At 37.4% G+C, this 21,159-nt stretch overlaps 1 protein-coding gene across 3 annotated transcripts in view; it reads left to right on the top strand.

The window, feature by feature from the left end:
• The window catches only part of TUT4 (terminal uridylyl transferase 4), a 43,249-nt gene that overhangs the window by 16,868 nt on the left and 5,222 nt on the right, over positions 1-21,159 (top strand). For all 3 annotated transcript variants that reach the window (XM_021529457.3, XM_021529465.3, XM_085586253.1), the window contains exons 6-27: positions 1,090-1,178; positions 2,003-2,054; positions 2,618-2,687; positions 3,615-3,741; positions 4,186-4,305; positions 4,685-4,906; positions 5,061-5,235; positions 6,575-7,317; positions 7,788-7,938; positions 8,539-8,625; positions 9,987-10,090; positions 10,453-10,510; positions 10,605-10,708; positions 11,097-11,186; positions 13,050-13,163; positions 14,266-14,343; positions 14,739-14,916; positions 15,256-15,303; positions 15,391-15,473; positions 16,816-16,931; positions 18,487-18,647; positions 19,629-19,726. In XM_021529457.3, coding sequence (XP_021385132.2) covers positions 1,090-1,178; positions 2,003-2,054; positions 2,618-2,687; positions 3,615-3,741; positions 4,186-4,305; positions 4,685-4,906; positions 5,061-5,235; positions 6,575-7,317; positions 7,788-7,938; positions 8,539-8,625; positions 9,987-10,090; positions 10,453-10,510; positions 10,605-10,708; positions 11,097-11,186; positions 13,050-13,163; positions 14,266-14,343; positions 14,739-14,916; positions 15,256-15,303; positions 15,391-15,473; positions 16,816-16,931; positions 18,487-18,647; positions 19,629-19,726 — 3,068 coding nt within the window. The remainder of the gene's footprint in view (positions 1-1,089; positions 1,179-2,002; positions 2,055-2,617; positions 2,688-3,614; positions 3,742-4,185; positions 4,306-4,684; positions 4,907-5,060; positions 5,236-6,574; positions 7,318-7,787; positions 7,939-8,538; positions 8,626-9,986; positions 10,091-10,452; positions 10,511-10,604; positions 10,709-11,096; positions 11,187-13,049; positions 13,164-14,265; positions 14,344-14,738; positions 14,917-15,255; positions 15,304-15,390; positions 15,474-16,815; positions 16,932-18,486; positions 18,648-19,628; positions 19,727-21,159) is intronic.

Consider the following 21,159-nt stretch of genomic DNA (forward strand, 5'->3'; position numbering starts at 1 on the left):
TGCAAAAATTCTTACTACTATGATAAGCCATTGGAAGGAATTGCAAATTATTATTATTAGCCATACAGGCTTTGATTCTGAGAGGGCTGGTTTCTCAGCAGTGACAATAGGCTTGAAGTATGTGTAAGATCTATTTTCTCTTTTAGGAGTAGTTCTGCTGATGTTTCTGATTGAATGAGTTTGGTAAGAACACACATAAAGGAAGATATACAAGAACCCTCTTTGCTGTGAGGGTGGTTGGATGCTGGCACAGGTTGCCTGGAGAGGTTTTGGTCTCTCCATCCGTGCAGATTTTCAAAACCCAACTGGACACAGTCTGGGCAACCTGCTCTAGGTGATCCTGCCTGAGCAGGTGTTGGATTTGGGAAGGATTGAGAACACTCTCATTTTTCAGCTGATTTAAGTATGGGAGACCCTAATTTCTATTACAGAAAAGTTTTCATCTGCAAAAATTTCATTGTGAATTGGGTTAAATTATTGTTTATGGAATGGGATAGCATTTCTCATATTATTGCTGAGTAGGTACTTCCTAGTTAGTTTAGATCTGTTCTACATCTTTGCAGGTAACTGCATTAACTAAAACTGACTGGACACTGTACTCTGTGACTTGGAGTGTATTGAAGCTATGCTTTAGATATGTATTTTGCAAGGAACTGTGTGTTGGAACTTGTTGATGGCATCAACAGATTGGTGCCTCATAGAGAAGTCTGTGAGGCATCAAAGAATTTTATAATTGGCTAAGACCTGCAGTGAAATCAAGCTGTAGTTAACAAAAGCTGTTCCATAAATTCCTACACTAAGATGGTGACAGTTATTGTTACTTCATATTTAATTTTATATTAAAAACAAACAGAACTATTGCAAAAAATCTTTAAAACAGCTTAGACATTTGGTGATTACAGTATTTGAATTATTTGTTTTCCTGTGATGCTGTGTTATGGAAATGCCTACCCCTCACAAGAGTGAGAAAGTGTTCATTAATCTGGGAGTGCCACTTGTGAGATGCAGGATCTAAAGCAACATATGCATCATCCACTAAAGAAAAATTTATTTACTAACTGATAAATAATTATGTTTCTCTCTCTCCAGACTGTTCCCTGAGGATGTATGGCTCCTGTTTAACTAGATTTGCTTTTAAGACCAGCGACGTTAACATTGATATCAAATTCCCCCCTAAGGTGTGTAGATCTGGTTTTTAAATCAAGCCCATCCACATTTATTTCTATTCCATTGGCTTCATCTTGTTTTGGGGCACATGGTGTTAGAATAGCACAAAGCATCTAATCTTAGATTTGATGTCAGCTATGTTGTGGAGGACGTTTTCATTGCTCTTTAGGTAACTTTAATTCTTGAGGTTTTTCTTTTGTTTTGTTTTGTTTGCACAACCTTATGCTAGGCTTTTTCTAAATTTTTTTTGAGTAAGCACTGAAGCAGTATGAAAATACTTGGCTTGGCTAAGTGTGCTTCCATGAGCTCAAGATTCAGACTGTAAGCTCTTGTAGGATTCCTCCCTCCACTTTTAAAATTTGGGATAAAAGTGACATTCTTTAGATAATGAAATTGTTGGTTCATGTTTACTGATATTAGCAGCACATTCTTGATAGACACTCAACTGCTGCACTTGCATATGTTTTAAAATGATAACATTTTAAAACTTCTGGGAAAGTCCTGACATAAAATTCTTTATTGCTGTCCATGTCTAGTAGTATTCATTGAAATGAAATTTTTGCATATATGGCAAGTGCTTTTATTTATCCTGTTAATGCAGAACTAGAACAGAAGTGTTCACTAGAGCTGTAGGCTAAAGGAAAGCTGGCTGTGAGGTTTACTGGCACCTGTTTTCATGGTGTAGCCAGGTACAGTTAACTTACTAATACTGACAAATTATTTCACTTTTTTGAAGGACACAGTTACTAGTTGTGAAGCCCAAGTAGTTTGAAATAAAATGTAAAATAAAATATTAGTCTAAATAAGTCAATATGCTCTAATTTTGTCGTTGTAGATGAGTCAACCAGATGTTCTGATCCAGGTGCTTGAGATCTTGAAGAACAGTGGTGAGTTTTAGTTGCATCTCATTTCTATTTAACATTCCATCTGCTGCCTAGTTGTTTTTATGCTTAAATTTTCTGTAAACTTAGAAAACTTGACAGGTTTTCAACCAAAGTATCTGGGCTGTTTTTATGAATATGATTTTTATGAACACCAGTGCTTGTGTGAATGAGAGATGAGAAGCTACAGCAAGAGAATGCTCCAGTTCACGTTGCCAGAATTTGGGGCACTAGTGTCAGATGCCAGAGCAAAATGTTTTAACCTCTTATAGGCTGAATTATAAGAGGTAAACTCAAAAGCTGCTTTCCACTAGCATATGTATGTGACCGAGAGCTATTCCAAGACTTCTAAAACTTGCAGCCTCATGGTTGTGTCAGGAGCACAGCCTGGCTGTCTGATACTGGTGGTGAGCATTAAAAGTAACCAGAAAATATGGGTATTGCTTAGCTACACAGCACTTGAGTTGTTGTGAAAAATCATTGTATAAATATAGTAATTTTAAAGACAGAATTGGAAAAAGTGTAAGAAACTTTGCAACAAAGTGTGTTTTTTCTCTTTCATTGCTTAGCTGTGTACTCAGATGTGGAGTCGGATTTCCATGCCAAAGTTCCTGTTGTCTTTTGCAAAGATGTTAAAAGGTATGTGTGACTGAAAAAAGTTTTTAATGAGCTACTGTGCTTGTTCATAGTAGCTGCTTGCCTGCACTCCTGACAAGAAGTATTACTGTAACATTCAGCTAACATTTGTATTAAAAGGGAATTGCTCATACACAGAAATGTAGTCTAGAAAGAAAGCTACTTTTGTTTTTGTGCTACACAGAACTCACTGGGTGTAGGAATCTTACATTACCTTTTAGTTAACTGGGGGAAAAGTGGAGTGGTTTTCAGTTGTTTAAAATTTTTGCCAGCAGTTTTAAGCCAAGGCTTTAAAAACATTTTATAAGATACACATTGCCAGAAAGGACACATCATCTGACAGTTTCAGTAAATTCCTGAGAAGCAGCAACCTCCAAAATGAAATAGGATCTCTTGACTGGCTAGGGGTATGGACTGAAACTCTGGGGAAGTAAATGCAACAAGAGTGGGCTTGTCTTTTCCTGTATTTGTAACAGAACAGAAATAATTGTTCTGAGAAGCTAAAGGAAAGTTTTTAGAGAAGCTGTTTTGTGGGTTTGCTTTAATGTAACTCTAATGTGCAGCGGTCTGGGTTATTAATTAATTTATTAATTTGTTTAAGTGTTTGGAATGTAGACACTATACTTGGCAATTTAATTGTGCAAGATAACGTAAGTAAGGGCAGAACTTAAGAGCAAATTCTTAATGGTGTTTTGTATTTTTCACTGTAATGAACTTCTGTAAGTTCTAAATGCAGTCAATAAGCTAATAGTAGAGAAAATGTAATTATATTCTGTAGCTTTTTATTTTAAAAAATTCAGATTCTTATATAGGAAGGCACTGATGGCTGTTTTTATTACAGTGGGTGTGATGCCCCATCTCCCCCTGCCCCAAGCATCATTTATATCACAAAGTGATAATCGTTTATCTGTTCTGCATTTGTGATTGCAGTGGTTTGACATGCAAAGTAAGTGCTAGGAATGATGTGGCTTGCCTTACAACTGACCTGCTGGCTGCACTTGGTAAACTGGAGCCTGTCCTGATTCCTTTGGTTTTGGCTTTCCGCTACTGGGCTAGAGTAAGTTACTTAATTATCCTCAAAGCTTCTTTTTTGAGCACTGTGTACAATGTACTGTGTAATGTACCATGAATGTACTTATGGAAAGGACTTTATGCCACTGCTTCACCCCACCTCCATGTGTGAGATGCCACTGCACAAAACCACATTCCAGCATTGACTGGAATTCTAGATGGCGGCATAAATATGTCCCACAATGACAAAATGTGGTGAAATTGAAAATAATAATATATGATAAGATAGTATTCCTTAATACACTGTATGAATTGCTAGTTTTTATTGTCTGTACGTGACATGGCATGACCACTGCAGTTTCTGAGCTATAGCATTTTGTATTTCACTCTAGTACGTTTCTCACATTCTTTAGTATTTGTCCTTTTGTAATAGATTGTAAACTAAAATTCTGGTATTACATCAGAAAAGTAATTATTTCTTCTCTTACAGCTCTGTCACATTGACTGTCAGGCTGAAGGTGGAATTCCCTCATATTCCTTTGCCTTAATGGTGATATTTTTTCTTCAACAAAGAAAACCACGTATTTTACCATCCTATTTGGGCAATTGGGTAAGTGATTTTGTTATATAGTAACTTCATTATTAAATTGTTGGCATTATTTCTGTGTTGTGCAACTTCATAAAACTGCAGAATTTGATTGCCAAAGAAAATGATAAATAAAATCCATTGGTACTTCTTGCTCACACAGATGATGCTTGATTATTCTGAAGGCTTTTTTGAAAGGCACTTGTAGCAAGCGGTATAGTTGTCATCTGTGTTTTGGAGAAAAGGCAATATTTTCTTCTTTATTTCTCTGAATTTCTGTTTCTGACATCTGTTAATATTGAGGGGTACAAATACCACAGTAGTCAGTGTTACATTTGCTGAAAACTGTTGGTTGTATGTATTATATACAGTCTTGTTTCAGAGCCACTTTAATTGTTGTTAGATTGAAGGCTTCGATTCAAAGAGGCCAGATGACCACCAGCTGAAAGGGGTGGAAGATGAAGAATTTGTAAGGTGGGAGTACAAACCACCCACAAATGGTGCAGCAAAAAACTCTGTTGGAGCAGAAAGCAAAGCTAAAGTTGAACAACAAAAAGGTGGTGGCAAGAAGGCAACAAGCTCAGAAGTGGACAACCAAAACAATGCAAAAGAGAAACATGGGATTGTAAGTCCTAACTTTATTTAATTGAAAATAATTTGCTATCTCTCATCCCTAATTTTTTTATTTTTAAACATTGATGTTGGATGGAATCAGGACAAAAAAAAGGGGGAATATTCATTTCTTATTGCAGTTGAGCACTTGTGTCTGTGTCTTTCAGTCTCTCTTAGCATTCAAAACCCCTCACCAAGTTTCACTGGGGCAACTGTGGTTGGAACTTTTGAAGTTTTACACACTGGAGTTTGCTTTGGAGGAATATGTCATCAGCATACGGGTACAAGAGCTCTTAACCAGAGAGAATAAAAACTGGCCTAAGAGGCGAATAGCCATTGAAGGTAGGCTATAAACCCTTCCCACTTCTGTAGTCATCCTGCATTAACATCTTTATTTACTTAACTTGCAAATCTGTTACAAGAATCTGGACAATAAGTCTTCTAAATATATATTTTGTCTACTATTTAGTCTCTTTAAATAAGTTTTCTCTGCCTAAAAAGCAGGGAAAGACATTGAGTTACAGAGCAATGTGTGGCATTCTGAATTGACCTTAAGAATAGAGAAATTGGGTATTTGAGGAAGGCTAAGAAACCATGTAAGGTGATATTTTTATAAAAGCATGAATAATGACTTTTGAACACTTTCTAGAGATGTTGCTGAAGGGGCTTATCTGTAACACTTGAGGCGGTGGAGAGGACAAAGAATCATACAGACAGAGAATGAGGTACAGAGGTACATTGAAGGATGAGTCAATAAGGTACAAGAAGAGTGAGAAGGAAAGCAGAGCAGATAAATAAGCAATGAATTCTCGAGGCACAGGTTGAGTAGTGGACGTTGAGATCACTTCTGTGACTTTTAATTTCCTCTCCCAATTACTTTCTCAATCACATTTAGCTAGAGTGTAGAAGAAGTAAGTAAGTGTTTATTCAACATGTGGGATGTAAGGTGGCAAGACAAATCATCGAGGAAGAAATGAGAAATAATTTCTGAAAAACCAGATTGTATTCTGGTTCTTACACCTGCTGTTATTGGGCTGATTGTGTTGTTGTTTACTGTATGTTTTTTTTTTTTTACTACTCATTTTTGCCTTTTTTTTTCCAATGTTAAGTTTGTAGCTGATGTTACAAAGTAACAGAATCTCAGTTTGGTACTATCTTCCAGGCAAACTTATAGCAACTATGCAGGAGCTCTTTTTGCTTGGAAAACATGTTTGATCTAGAAATCGTTAGGAAGGACTAAGAATGGATCCTGGTGAGATTGGTTCATACAATCTTTACATCCTTAATGTTACTCTTAGACAATTGAATTTCTTAAGGGAAATGAAAATCCTTCTTTAGTGGAGGAAAAAAGGTTCTGGCTGGCATCTATGTTTTGCGTTTGTCTATTTATTATAATTTCTAGTTTAGAAATTTGCCATAATATAATGGTGCAATATGCCCATGGTTTTATTTTTGAGTAATACTATTTAGAATTGTTTATAATAGTCAGCTCTTCGTGGGTATGTTTTGTATGGAAGAATTCTGAAGAAACTTGTGGGTCTTTCATTCTCTAAGTATATCCAGATACAATTCTGGATTATAAGAATCTCCTTAACTGCCCTGTAATAACTTAGAGATTTCAACTGCTTTGTGAAATGTGGAAGTTAAAGATTACTAATGAAATTGTTCTTTTTCTTCCCAGATCCTTTTGCACTAAAGAGGAATGTTGCACGAAGTCTAAATAGCCAGATGGTATTTGAGTACATCCTGGAACGATTTAGGACAGCATATAAATATTTTGCATGTCCACAAAGTAAAGATGGGATTAAATCCAAGCCAGATATCAAGAAAAAAGAAAAAGGGAAAATGAATAATAAGAAATCCACAAGATCTGAAGAGCCTGTAGCAAACTGTTGCCTTCCACAAGGGGAAAATGTTGTAGATAAAGAAGTTATGGGAAGTGGATGTAACATACCAGGGAATGAAGTTGAATGTAATAAAGTGGTAGAAGCTGTAGCCAAAAGATGTACTTCCCAGAACATGGACCCTTTGCTCCTTTCAGCATTGGACTCTAGCTATGATGAAGACAAAGAAGATACTTTATCCCTTATTTCCAACGAATGCTGTGAATTAAAGGAAAAATCACCTAAAGAAAGGGATGATTTAGAAATTTCAGTGTGTCTAACTGAGGGTGAGCTCAGCCACCACTGTAACTGCAGTGCACATCAGCCTGATGACACAAATTCCAGTAATGAGTTTTCTGATGCTGAAAGTAGGCAGAGTTTGGTACCGGAGCTGTCTCCGCAGGCGAAGTGCACTGGCACCCCAGCTACCTCGGCCAGCTGCAAAGCAATGCTGGAAACCCAGGATCTCAAAGAGGAAGGCAGACTCTCAACAGAAGAAATGCATTATGTGTTTGATAAGTTTATTTTTACTTCAGGAAAGGTAAGCAATGCTGGTCGTGTATCACTGGGCCATTACTTTGGACTCATTGAATCTAAGAGTGGATGGATGGCAGGATTGCCACAGTGATTGTTTCAGTCTGGGTTATGGATGGGAGCTCTGGCCTTTGTAGAGTACCTGTTATTCAGGACTGGAAACAGCACCCTGTGTGACATTTGCATTAAATGGTCTGTTTCCCTTATCTTAAGCTTTTTGATTCCACACAAAAAAACTGTGTTTCTTTCTGGTTATTTGTGAGTTATTTCTGCCTTTCCTCTCCTACTTTCTTGTAGAATTTCCAGGTGCTGTTAAGCACTCTGAGAACTAAATGCAACTTGTTGAGAAGTGTTCTGCTCTTTGTAGAGGCTCTGTTATTGTTCATATGTTAAATGTTCTTGGTTGCTTGGAAATGTTAGGTCTGCTGAACTGTCTTAAGTGCACAAATGGAATTTTCCCTTTTTTCCCCAAAAAAGCCACCAACTATAGTATGCAGCATCTGCAAACGGGATGGACATTCCAAAAATGATTGCCCAGAGGATTTCAAGAAAATTGATCTAAAACCACTACCACCAATGACAGACAGATTTCGGGAAATACTTGATATAGTGTGTAAAAGATGTTTTGGTAAGTTCAAAAAGTGTTTGTGCTCCATGTTATTCTGTGATCTGTAACCTGGAAGAATTAAAAACTCTGGGGTTAAATTATTTATTTACAATTATTCACAGTTCAGTAGGAAGAAGCTCTTCCAGGTGCCCTAAGCTACAAATGGATCAATATTTTAATTTTCAGATAATCCATATCTTATAACGTGGTTTATAAGTGATAATCAGATAATCCATGTCTTATAAGTGATAATTTATAACAGATTTGAGAAACTGATGTTACATGGGATTTTTCACTGGGTTTGTAAAAAGCTACTGGTGTTCTCAGGAATCAGGCTCTGAGCAAAACTAATTTTTTGTGCCTGTCAAATTCTGTGGCATCTTTTGAGGGTGATGTGGTGGGTAAACCTTGGCCGGACACCAGGTATCTGCCAGGCCACTTTGTGGTTGAAAAATTGGATGTCTTGAAATAAAATCACAGATTTAAGCAAAGCAAGCACAGCAAAAAACCAAAAAAAAACCCAAAAAAACCCAAAAACCATCCAATCTTTTAATTATCTGAAAAAGATTCTTGAGGTGCTGAATGTCATGTCTGACTGTGTTTTAATTTGTTTTTACGTAGATGAATTATCCCCTCCTTTATCTGAGCAACAAAACAGAGAACAAATACTGGCAAGTTTGGAGAGATTTATTAGAAAAGAGTATAATGGTATGTAACCTTCAGCAGTGATTCTTGAGAATGCTTTCTTCAGTCATGTTGTCCAGAGCATAAAGATGTGATTTGTCTCATTTTATTGTCCTTGCTTGAGGCAGGGGCATCTCTTTTCTTTCCATTTGTAAAGCTGTCTTGCAGACTTCAGCATTGAACACCTCTTCATGCTATTCCATGGAAACATCCCTAGAGTGGAGGAGGAGCTGCCAGAGTAGTAATGCAATCCCAGGACTGCTCCAGTCAGACCAAGAAGAAAGTTTGCTTGGGTCTAGTGTTAGCTTTGGTCATGGGCCAAGGACTTTTGTTGCCTAGTCACCAGTGCTTGAATGTCTTAGAAATCCTAATGAGTTTATCTTCACATCCCTTACATAAAGCAAGCAAAAGTGTTTTACTACAGTGATGGAAGTCAAGACAGAAAGGTGCCAAGTGATTTTTTTTATAGGAGGTGCAAAACAGTGCTAGAGCCAGGTACCAAACCCAGGTCTCCTGAATTCCAGTCCATGGAAGGCCATTCTGCTGTAGCTGACCTGTGACCAAGGAATTGGGAATTCCATCCACTGGCTATGCCTCCAGTTATTGGCAGCAGCTGAGGATTGAGACCTGTTACAAAGCCTTGAAAGACTTAAGGTTTCCAATTCTATTAAGGTTTAGGAAAAGAGCTGTTGGATCTATTTTCTTAGATCAATGAACTGATCAATGTATTCTTTGCAGTTAGGAAAGAATTTGTTTTAACGACATAATTTTGCCATCCAAGAATGAAAATACTTAGTAATATCGTGTTTCAAACAAAAATGTAAACAAAGCAATTGGGAAAGAATGTTCCATAAACTACTGTAATCTTACTGCTTGTGTCTTCTTGAAGAGCATGTTATAATTACAAAAACTCATTGACTAAATTTACCTAGTCATAGGAGAAATATGCAGCATAGATAAACTTTGAATGGAACCAGAAATATTACTTTGGTTACTCTAGGAGTAGCTCTGCCTTATCTGTGGGAGAAAGCTGTACTGGTGACTGGGTTTGCACATTATTTTGATTTGTTAAAAGCAGGAAAATGCAGTTGCATACCACAAAACATTGCACCACATTTAGAGATGCTATTTAATGATTATAGTAACTGTAATGTACTTCAGTCATTAAAATAATACATAAGTCTTTATCCTTCCTTACTTTCTGTAAATAATTTCTGAAGCGTGCTTCCCCCTTTATCAAAGCTGAGGTCTTTGAAGTGACAGTGTAAGCTTTCTCTTTAAGCTCATTTTAATGGGCACCTGCACATTGCAGTTAAGCAATATTTAATACTAAGCACTTAAAATTCAACTGTAAAAGAAATTACATTTTTTTGTCTTTTGATCAGACAAAGCTAGGCTTTGCTTGTTTGGCTCCTCAAAGAATGGATTTGGATTTCGGGATAGTGATCTAGATATCTGCATGACATTGGAAGGTCATGAAAATGCAGAGGTAAGAGTTTTGAAATTGATAAAATCTGCTATTTTAAATTCAAGGATTCTTTAATGTTTTTTAATTCAATTAAGATTTCTGTACACAGAAAAGATAGGATTTGCTAGTTGCACATTGACTTGTTGCACTCTGCACAACTGAAGCAAGAGCCAGCCTGTTTTATTTTTAATGCCTTATAGACACAGTGTACTGTAGATGTCCACAAAGAGCATATGAGTTCATGTAAATTCATATACTGGCTTAATGCTTGCTCCTTTTTGTACACAGACTTTTCATCTATGAAATATATATGATAGTAAATGTGCTTGTTGGAATAGGATCCATGTTTTAACATCTAAAGCTGTGATCTTTGTTTTTCCTAGAAATTAAACTGTAAAGAAATAATAGAAGGTTTGGCAAAAGTTCTTAAGAAGCATCCAGGTAGGTGCTTTAAATTGTTGATTGTTTTGCAGTTAGATTTTCTATAAATGTTGTTAATGGAAATATTTTATGTACTAAAGTGTTGCTTCCCCAGGTTTGAGGAACATCTTGCCTATAACAACAGCCAAAGTGCCTATAGTAAAGTTTGAACACAGGCGGAGTGGCTTGGAAGGAGATATCAGTTTGTACAATACACTGGTGAGCGTCTGCTTGTGTCCTTTTGTGTTCAGATAAAGCTTTTCATTCTTTCTATCTTATCCAAATAACCATTTGAGGGAATAATTTTGAAACCAGAATGAAAATGTTTTTATGTGTTTGGGTTTTTCTTCTATGTTATTTAAATTCAGTGGCCCACACCCTCAGCCTGACCCAGGTAGCTGTGTATGACCTGATGGCAGAGCAGGGTACAGCACAGGAAGTTTTGGTTTGGGGATACTTCTGAAAAGCCACTACATCCAGCATGGCCTGTGTGCCATCATGAATAGTACAGCTCATTCCAGCTTTCACCTGACACTGTGAAATTGCACAATTTCTTACCTAATTGGCTCACCCTGACACCAGTTTAATGTTTTTCCCCTTTTTCCAGGCACAGCATAACACAAGGATGCTGGCTACCTACGCAGCTATTGATCCTAGGGTGCAATATCTGGGCTACACAATGAAAGTCTTTGCAAAGGTAATATGAAAAGAAGGTACTTATTTGTACAATACAGTGCTTTCTGCTGCAGCCACTGAGTTTGCCTTTTGCCAATACCAGCTGGAACAGTAGAATGCTGTTGATAGTAAGTGCAGTTTCTTAAGCTTACTGTGCTCCATGAGATTGTGTGTGTCAAAATTAAATCCTGATGCCTTCTGCTATCTGTTGGAAGATTTCTGTGTAAGAGAAAGCTGATGAGAGGAAAACTTCTTTTCTTCAATTTCAAACCAGCTTCAATTATAACAAACAAAAAACCCCACCCAAACCCCAAGCAAAACTGGAAAAATTGGTAACTGTAAGATCTAGAGGCATGTGGATGTGCATGAACTTTCCAAATTTTCTAATCTGGGACCAGCCCAGAGATTACTGCTGCTTTCTTCTGGCACACTTGCCTTGTTTGACTTAGTATAAGTAGATAGGTATGGGGTGAAGAATGAATGCCTGAGTCTCAATGTACCTAGGACATACACTTGACTTTTAAGAGTTTGGAAATGTCAGATCTCCTGCATCTTTTGTTGTAATAGTCTATCAAAATGTTATATTATACAGCCTTTGATAATTGAAATGTGGCGGTGCTTTTTATTCAAGCTGCAGTATTAAATACAGTATATCCAAAGAAAGCTTAGTGCAACTGGGGCAAATAAAAAATGACTTACAGAGATGGTGAGTCATGCTACCAGATGTTCATGTAATAAAATACATCAAAATGAATAAAATAATTTTGTGCCAGAATGGAATGGACACATTCTTTATATTGTCACTGAGACTAGCAATGATTTTTTTTCTTGTCATCACAGTAGTGCACAATATTGCCATGTCTCCTCTGTGTCCAGATTAAAAATGCCTTGTATTGATAATAATGAATCTTACTTTTTTTTGTAGCATTGTATACTATTGTGCATGTTCTAAAAATATTACTGCAAAGATGAAATATCCAAGTTGTGAGATATACGCTCCTGAATGTAAAAGTATGGAAGTGACTTCATAGCTATACAAATACTCTGTTTTTAAGCAAAGTGCCTCCTCCTCTATTTGCATTGGCAGAAACCCCAGGAACAGCTGTCACTGTTGCTGCTAATGTGAAAGTAATTTGTGAATCCCAGTTTTTTCCAGCCCTAGGAGGTTGAAAATGCTTTGTTTGATATGAAACAGGCTCAAAACACAGGATAGCTTAGAAGCAGGTGCTGTGGAAAGGTTATACTGTAATGAGATACTCAAGCATAGTAAGGTAATTCACTGATCAGAGTCACAGAAAGGCTTGAGTTGGAAGGGACCTTGAGCTCATCTGGTTCCAACTCCCTGACTTGGTCAGGAGTGTTTGTTTTGCACTGTGTTGTGCAGACTACACCATGGTTCAGTTAGGTTTGCTAGCAAAATGCCACGTATGGCCTGCGCTGCCAGTACAACCTGGAAATACTTGCTGTTAATGAATTATTTTTTTTTAAAGGGGAGGGGGAACCGAAATAATAAGGAATCATAGAAACAACTCTTGCAGCATTAGTTAAAGAAAATTAAAGTTTATAGTATTGTGAAACCTGGGATTTATGTTTGGGAGTTTAGATTTTTTTTTTTTTTTCAGTTTGGCACATTGTAATTTTTTTAAAGTATTTTGGCTATGAAAAGCTTTTCTGTTTTTATATTAGACAAATTATGCTATGGATTTGCCAGATGGCAGTTGGCTCTTGGGTGCATTTATTTTTCAGGCTTCATAAAACAATTTTTAATTATGAGGTGAATGTATTTGCTGTTACTTATGGGGTTTCTGTTTGCTCTCTGACATAGTTGTTAGTTTTGAACAGTAAAATGTAAATTCAGCATTTTGTTTAAAATGTATTTTTTCAGCGCTGCGATATTGGTGATGCATCCCGTGGTAGTCTGTCTTCGTATGCCTATATTCTTATGGTTTTGTACTTTCTACAGCAGAGAAATCCACCAGTTATTCCAGTTCTTCAGGAGGTAGGTTCAGAAAATGAGGTTATGAAAATAGATGCACTTTGACTTCAAGCCAAATATGAGAACTCTGGGATTTTAGGATCAGATAAATCAGCTGGTTCTTAACTCCCTCTTGGTTTTAGTAGGTAAAACTGACCAAGAAGATTAGATCAAACCTGAGAGTCTGTTGTGCCTAAGTTCTGCTATTACATTTACTTTGGGATTTTGATCTTATCATGATATTTATATGCTGAACAAGATAGAAAAAAATTGGCAGGTGGTATGGAGAGAAGGGAATTGTAATTATGAGACTGCACCAGATGCTCCTGAAATGTGAGTCCAGCTCTTCAACCAGTTATTGTCAGAAGCATTATTTATTACTCAACACTTTATCTGTAAGAGAAGAAGTTTATTTTATTATTTGAGGAGGGGAAAATAAGATAATTGGTGCTTTGGTGCAACTTTAAAGAAATATTTCATATGTGCCAGGAAATTTTATTAAGAAAATAATGTTCTGCACCCCCATTGTATGGGTGGGGGAGTATAATTATTCAGCTATCTGCCTCTTCCTGGATACACTCTGGAACTCCCAAGCACGTCTGAAAATTATCCCTTTCTGCCAATTTTGGTTTCTTTGTGCAAGAGGGAAATTGGCTTAAGCATTGAAGTTGAGACTCATAGACTTTCTTGCTGATACTTTAGTATCTGATACTTTAGTAGTGGTTGGGGGTTTTTATTTTACTGCTACCCTGAGAGTGCATTTAAATAACAGTGGAATTTCCTCTTGGCTCTGCTAAAGTCAAAATGTAATAGAAATAATATAAAGTCTCCTTAGAGAATCTGTGGGAGAGAGTCTTCCAGAGAGATGCTGGAATCTTGACAAGGTAATTCAGTCAAGTTTTCTTAGTTGCAAAGAAAAAGTAAAATTAAACATCCAAATAATTTGAGAGGTACAGCAACAATGCAAAAAGTCTTTCAAACATTTTACCAGTGGGAAATTCTGTCTGTATAAGAAGTAATTGTTAAAGTATTTAAATTTTTATATTATTTTTTTTACCAAAAGAACTGCAAGTATTTTACAATAACTTTGAATTAGAGAAGTAACTGTCACTTTCTGTTCTGGCAGATATTTGATGGCAAACAGATTCCACAAAGAATGGTGGATGGATGGAATGCGTTTTTCTTTGATGACATGGAAGAATTGGTAATATCCTACTTCCAGAAGAGTAACTAAAATTTAAACCTTGCTTTTCAGGAAAAGTAATAAATTTTTAACAGTGTAATATATAAATGATTAATTTTATTAATTAATTAAACTTCCATATCATAGTGTTGCAACTTCCTACCTGAGTCCTGTTTTGTCAAAATGAATTTCTGCTTTTGCTTGGTTTATTTTAAGTCATTTCTAAATAACATAAATCAGGAAAAATATTTTTATTCTTAAAAATAATCCAAGTTTAGTCTTAACTGTAGTGATTTAACCTTACTTTAACCATAAAAAATCTTTCATATCAGACAAACTTGTAATTAGAGAGGTGTTTCAGGAGAAGCAGTGCTGCAGTAACTGTAGCTGAATAAATTGTTTTCAACTGCATGCAGAAGAAGCGTCTGCCTTCTCTTGGGAAAAACACTGAGTCTCTTGGAGAGCTGTGGCTGGGGCTGCTGCGGTTCTACACCGAGGAATTTGACTTCAAGGAATACGTGATCAGCATCCGGCAGAAGAAGCTGTTAACCACCTTTGAGAAGCAGTGGACATCCAAATGTATTGCCATTGAAGGTACTCTCAGCTGAGTTGAGTTCCCATTCATGAGGAGTATGAAATTCTGTTGCTTGAGAGAGGCTGTTCTCTTTGCACAAGATCTTTATGTGAGGAAGCCACAGTCAGTGTGTTAAAGCTCACAAAATTGATGAGACTCATAACTTTTACTAAATGTCAGTGAATTGTTCTTCTTACTGTTATTATGGTTGACTAACATAAGTTTTAAAACTCTCAGCGTTGCTTTGCTGTAATCTACTCTGCGAATGCATTTAAAACTGAATTCTCTCAGCATTAAAATAAAAAATTCTGTTGCAGCAAATTTTTTCCAACTCATTTTTTTTCTCCCTTCTTTTGCAGATCCTTTTGACTTGAATCATAATCTGGGTGCTGGAGTCTCTAGGAAAAGTAAGCTATTAGTGCCTGCTAGTGATGAATGTTCACTGAGTTGTGTCTTTTCTGTTGTTTTCCAATGACTTTGTCTTTCTCCAATAGTGACCAATTTCATAATGAAGGCATTTATCAATGGGAGAAAATTATTTGGTACCCCATTCTACCCAGCTGTTGGAAGAGAAGCTGTAAGTTCTCAGAGTTTTTAGTATGTTTTTTCATTTTCTTTGTCCACTGAATTGATGCAAACCTCTTGTATGTATTTATCAATTTGGTATGCACAATATGTGTAATTCTACTTTGTCTGCATTACATATATAGCTTAGTATTTAGCTCCTGAAATATAAAATTCAGAGGAGTAGTTGGATGGACAGTGGGTATTACTGGCAGATTTGGGGAATGTAAGCTTAATTTGTGTTTTGTTTTTTATAAAAACTCCCACTGGATGATGTTAAGTATTGCAGAAAATTGCAAATCTGGCTGTAAAACCCAGAAACAGCTCTAGGAACTTTACTGGGTCTTCATGTAGCTAAAGAAAACAGATCCAAGAGATGTTCCATTCTATTTATTTTTCCACTTGGTGGGGATAGTAAGGATTGGTGCTTAAACAAGGAAAAGGATGATGGTTGATTTTTTTAACAAGTTGACCTTTAAAATTTGCATAGTGAGTCAGGTTTAGGAATGTGTTCATGCAGTATCATTTTGGAGAAAGTACTGCTATGTGCTAGGGGGTCCAGTCATTGATATGTAGAGGCAACTAATTAGCAAATAGAATACTGTAATTAGTATTTTAAAGATCAACTTAGAAAGGCATTTTCTGAAACAGTTTTGAAGACTGTTCTCCCAGTGGCTTTTGACAGAACTTGAGTTTCTAAAGGATTTTTAAAATATGTTTATAGCTTTTAATTCCCTTCATCCTTCCCTATCTTCTCTTTTCCATTTGCTTGCTTTATCTTTGGGGTTTTTTTCGGAGTTTGTACCTCTGTTTCAGTACTTTCACAATATTTATGTTGCTCAGAGGCTGTAAACTGGGCCTTTTTGCTGACACACATCAGAACTGCAGCTGTCCTGAGCAAATTCCAGGGGAGGGGAGTGAAACAGGTCAGTCTGCAGATGCTCCATCTGTTTCCCACCTGAGCTGTGTTCTGTCTAAAGGGATGTAATCATGTCATCTGGGAAGGGACATTGGCTGCTTTGGAAAGCACACAAGCAGTGACTCATACCAAAATAGATCATATGCAAATAGAAGAGCCTTTGGGGAGGTGAAAGGTGGGCAGCAGGCTGGAACCTGCATAAGCTGTTCTGCAAATTCAGCCTCTGTCCCTAAGACCAAATAGACCATTTTAGCCCAAGCTGCTCCACATCTCTGAAAAAGCTGCCATTATCTAGGGAAAGAAAAGGACCAGATATAATCTCAGAAGTAGTAACATTCAGGGAGCAATAAGAGATGAAAGCTGTCAGTTTGACTTTCATTCCTCAGTCTTTAAGTGAATGGTTTATATATTTTATCTGTCTGATGTGTTTTGATAGGAATACTTTTTTGACTCAAAAGTGCTGACAGATGGGGAGTTGGCACCCAATGACAGATGTTGTCGTGTCTGTGGAAAAATCGGTCACTACATGAAAGACTGTCCAAAGAGGAGGAGGTAAGTAATGCACAAAGCTATCGTGAAATCTTTGAGATTAAATCATGAGGGATTTGGATATTTGAAGATTTAATGGAAATGAAAAATTGCAAAATTGCAAAGAAAATCAGAGCTTCATATCCGATTATCAATTTCCCATCTTATTTTTTCTTTTCTTAAAACAGTTTCTGATCACCTCTTTAAATCTGAGGTGTTTGTGGAAGCACACAGAGTAATATCAACAGTCTATGGTGTGTTAATATGTAGTTTAGCTTAACTTAAAACTTGGATCACTAAAATATCTTTTTTTGTAGCCTAAACATTCAGATGGAGCCATATTACCTAGCTGCGAAATGTATCATGTTTTAAAAGGGATTTCCTGTAGTGATCATGTTCAGAGGACAATGTTGAATTTTAATTATTCTAGGTTTGTTAACATACATATATTATTGTAGATCTGATAACATATATCTGCAAGGCAGGTCAAAGTTCATTTATTAACCTCTAGGACTGGTTAAAATGTACATGGTTAAGGTGCCTTTCTGTAACATCATATTAGTGCCATGATATTACAGAATCACCATGTCACTTGGTGATCTCGCATTTGTACATTAGTTTCATTTAGGAATTTTGGGTCCAGGACTCTTGCAAAAGTAGGGATTGACAGAAAATGTGCACTCCTCACTTTTTAGAGCTTTGGCTATTTAAAGACCCACTCAGCCTAGGTTGTCTGACTCCTCCTAAAACCTGTTGGAGCCTTTAGAATGCAAATTAATCTGGGCTCTTTCATGTGATCCTTATGTTCAGTTGTGTGCTCCATAATTCTTCAAAGGATTCTTGGTCTCTTCCTGCTATAAAATCTTTATTTATAGCCTTTTATTCAGTCAGCAGAGTTCAAGATACATGAAAGTGCATTGGAACTCTGTAGTCACTATTTCTTTCAGATGCTCTCTGTACTGCTAGCACATGGAATTCCATCACCTCTTTCCCTATATCTGCCTCAGAAAAAGTAGTGATCAGCTCTTCACACAAACTGCTACAAAGCACAGCCACACAGAATGTCTCAAAGACCTTTACTTCCTGTCTTGGTTCCTGATCACTAATTCTCTTGCTGTTTTAGAACTGTGTTTGAAAGAGCCTCAGTGCTTTGTTGTACATCCTATCTGGGCTCAGACAGTGACAGAGAAATGTGCCCTGTCTCAGAGAGGGGGGGAGATTAGATGAACGAGGTGCAGCTCACTTGTTTTGGGTATATTCTGACTCAGTGGGATGCACAGAGTTGCTCCCCAGCTACCTGGCAGGCTAAGCCTGCTTAACTGCAGGCATAGTTCTGCCCTAATACAGTCAGACAGCTTTTGGACAAGCCTGGGAAGATTCTAACTTTATTAAGTGCATACAGGCTGTTAACCAGCCCAGAATCTGAAAGTGTTTTTTGGGATTCCTGAGATATTTGTATTTTGATACAGCTGTTGGTTATGCAACCATTCCCTTTGAACACAACAGTACAACAGCTCTACAGAGAATTATGTGTTTGTGTGTGTGGTTTTGTGATATTTCTAATAAAATTATTGTTTAGGTTGAAGAAAAAGGAGAATGAGAAAGATGATGAAAAAGAGGTGAAAGAAGATGACAGAGAAACAAGAGAGAAAAGGTGTTTCATCTGTGGGGATGTGGGTCATGTTAGGAGAGATTGTCCCGAATTCAAACAAACCCGTCAGAGAAATAATAGCGTGCCAGGTAAGTTAGTTTATGTGTTAGGATAATTTGAAAGCTCTGAGATCCCTTTTCTCTAGGTTTCTGTAAGGACTTGGTAATAATCTTCAAAAAATAATCCTGCAAGTAATGTTTCAATCACTGATAATACAGCTTTTAGACTGTGTTACTTTTCTACAAGGGAGTAATGTCTCCTGAAGTACAGTCTTTCCATGGGTGGTAAAAATGTACTCAGCAGTAAAATACAGTGTATTTCAGAATATTGCATTATTTGTCTTCCATTCACAATTGGTGCATTTCAAAGTAGTAACGGTAATAATAGTAACAATAGTAATAATAATAATAATAATAATTGAATGCATTTCCTCTTCCAAATTTTTCTCAAATGTTAGCTAACCCTCCATCATCTGTGAGAGGTAAGTAAGTGTATTTTCAGCAAAAATCAGCGCTCTTTCAGTAACACTTCAAAAAAGCATACAGATGAATTAGGCTAAATCCAGCTTTCAGATTAGTACTTAGAGAAGATTGATTGCAAACTCATTAAAATTAGGCCCTTGGGTGCTTGTGGTAGTTGAAAAAGTAGAGGAAGCATTCATAAGTGAACTTCAGAAGAACCATGCTACTGTGTTCTGTTATGCTTTAGTCTTTTTTTTAGCTTACTTTGTTTGCCCAGAAGTTTCTGCTGTCACTATTGCTATTTAAAATGCCACTGCTTACAGCAGTAATATAAAAACCTATATAAAGTAGAGCTCCAGCCTGATAGCAAGGTGAGCCTTGTTCCTGCTAGACTTTGTTTTACTCAAAAATAGACTTTGTGTTTAGCTCCTATCCCTATTAAAGTTGTCTGCTGCCAGTAGAAGGAAAAGTTTCCACTTAAAGGAGAGGAGAGGTGAAAGTGATTTACCTCCTCTGTGTCACATGAGAGTTAAGGTATTGCTGACTCCCAGTTCTTCTCATTATTCTATCACCCTGTGGGTTTTATTAACACTTGTGTTCCTTGATCAGGCACGCAGCTGGTGCGGAGCATGGTAAATTCCCAGCTGGTGGCTGTGGGCCAGCAGCAGGTGGAGCGACCCCTGCGCACCAGGCAGTCATCAGAATGTGTAAGTTCTGGGAGGGGGGACTGCAGGCAGCAGAGCTGTAGCAAACCAGCCATGCTGGGAACAGGCTTGCATGATTTTTCTCAACAGGTTCTGGACTCGGTAATGATAACGTTGCACTGTGCCAGTTAGTGGAACTTTGATTTATGATGTACTGTGTCTTGGGGAGCATTTATGGCTTTTCAGTATGGAAACCTCATAGTCAAGTTTGAGATGAGATACCTTGTGATTTTGAAAGGGCAGATGAAGCTAGGGTGCCTTTCAAATTCTCATTATTCTGGCAGTGTTCTGGAGTTACTAAGGGAGATGAAGCATAGCTTTACAATGGTTAACATGCTGGAGACTTAGGTTAGTGACAAGCATGGCTTCTTGTGGTTTGAGAGATCTGTCTTAAAGGACTGTCATGTACAGATACAGCACACAGCTGAGTCACACTTCAGGGAAAAGTCTGTCAGAGCACACATACAAGCAGAACAATAGGGAAATTTTTGACAGTTTTTTCAAGTCACCATAGAGCTACATAAAATATGTTTGATCTTCTGAGTGGAGATGGGGAGCAGAGGATATTTGAGCAAATACAACTGCTGCCATTTAATATTTTTGGAGCAGACAGTACAGCAGAAATTGATTTATTTTAAGCTGTTAGTCTGAGAAGAGTGTCTGCTAATGAAGCTGGCAAGTAAGTAAATATAGTAATCAGTGCTGCTGATCACTAATGCTCTTTGTTCAGTTTGCTACTTTGCTAACTGATCAGCAAGAATTCATTGGAATGCTGGCTCCAGTAACAGAGATTTTATGACTTACAATGTGCTGCTAAAGAGTTACGATAACTGCCCTAATCCAAGTGAAGGGCTGAACATGCCACAGGAGTATTTTTTGTATGAGCCTTATATTTCTACCTGAAGAATTGAAGCTGGATGTTGGGGGTGCAGTCAGAGGCAGACACATCATGTGCACATTCTTGTGTCACCTGGATGTCATGGACTCTGTGTGTATTGCATGGTTGTCATTTGGCCAGGATTTCTTGGTGAATATGTTCTGTCCAGGAATTGGTTGAGAAGAATGGGAAAGGGAAATATTGGTGGAGTAAGAGGGAGAGAGTGGGAAGCAGATCAAGAGGCTAGAGTATAATATGCCTCCTCTCCTGCTGCTGGCACAGTCAGTGCATGCTTGTGGTGAGTTAATATTTGCAGGAATGTTTGTAACCAGTGCATGTGCTTTATTTTCATGACATTTAAACTGTTAAACTAGTGATCATCTTTCAAATCCCAGATTTTAGCTTCTCTTCCTGGTTTGGTAGAAAGGTATAGGAGGTACTCAGACAGGCACAATTGGAATAGCAGCAGGGAGCAATCCCAGCTTCTGGGCTTTTGCCCAGGCACAGACACACAGCATGCTGCTGGAGGGGATGCTCTGGCATGGGCAGGTCCTGCAGA

The sequence above is a fragment of the Lonchura striata genome, chromosome 8 (genome assembly GCF_050655825.1).
Source record: "Lonchura striata isolate lonStrDom1 chromosome 8, ASM5065582v1, whole genome shotgun sequence".
Classification (NCBI taxonomy): Eukaryota; Metazoa; Chordata; class Aves; order Passeriformes; family Estrildidae; genus Lonchura; species Lonchura striata.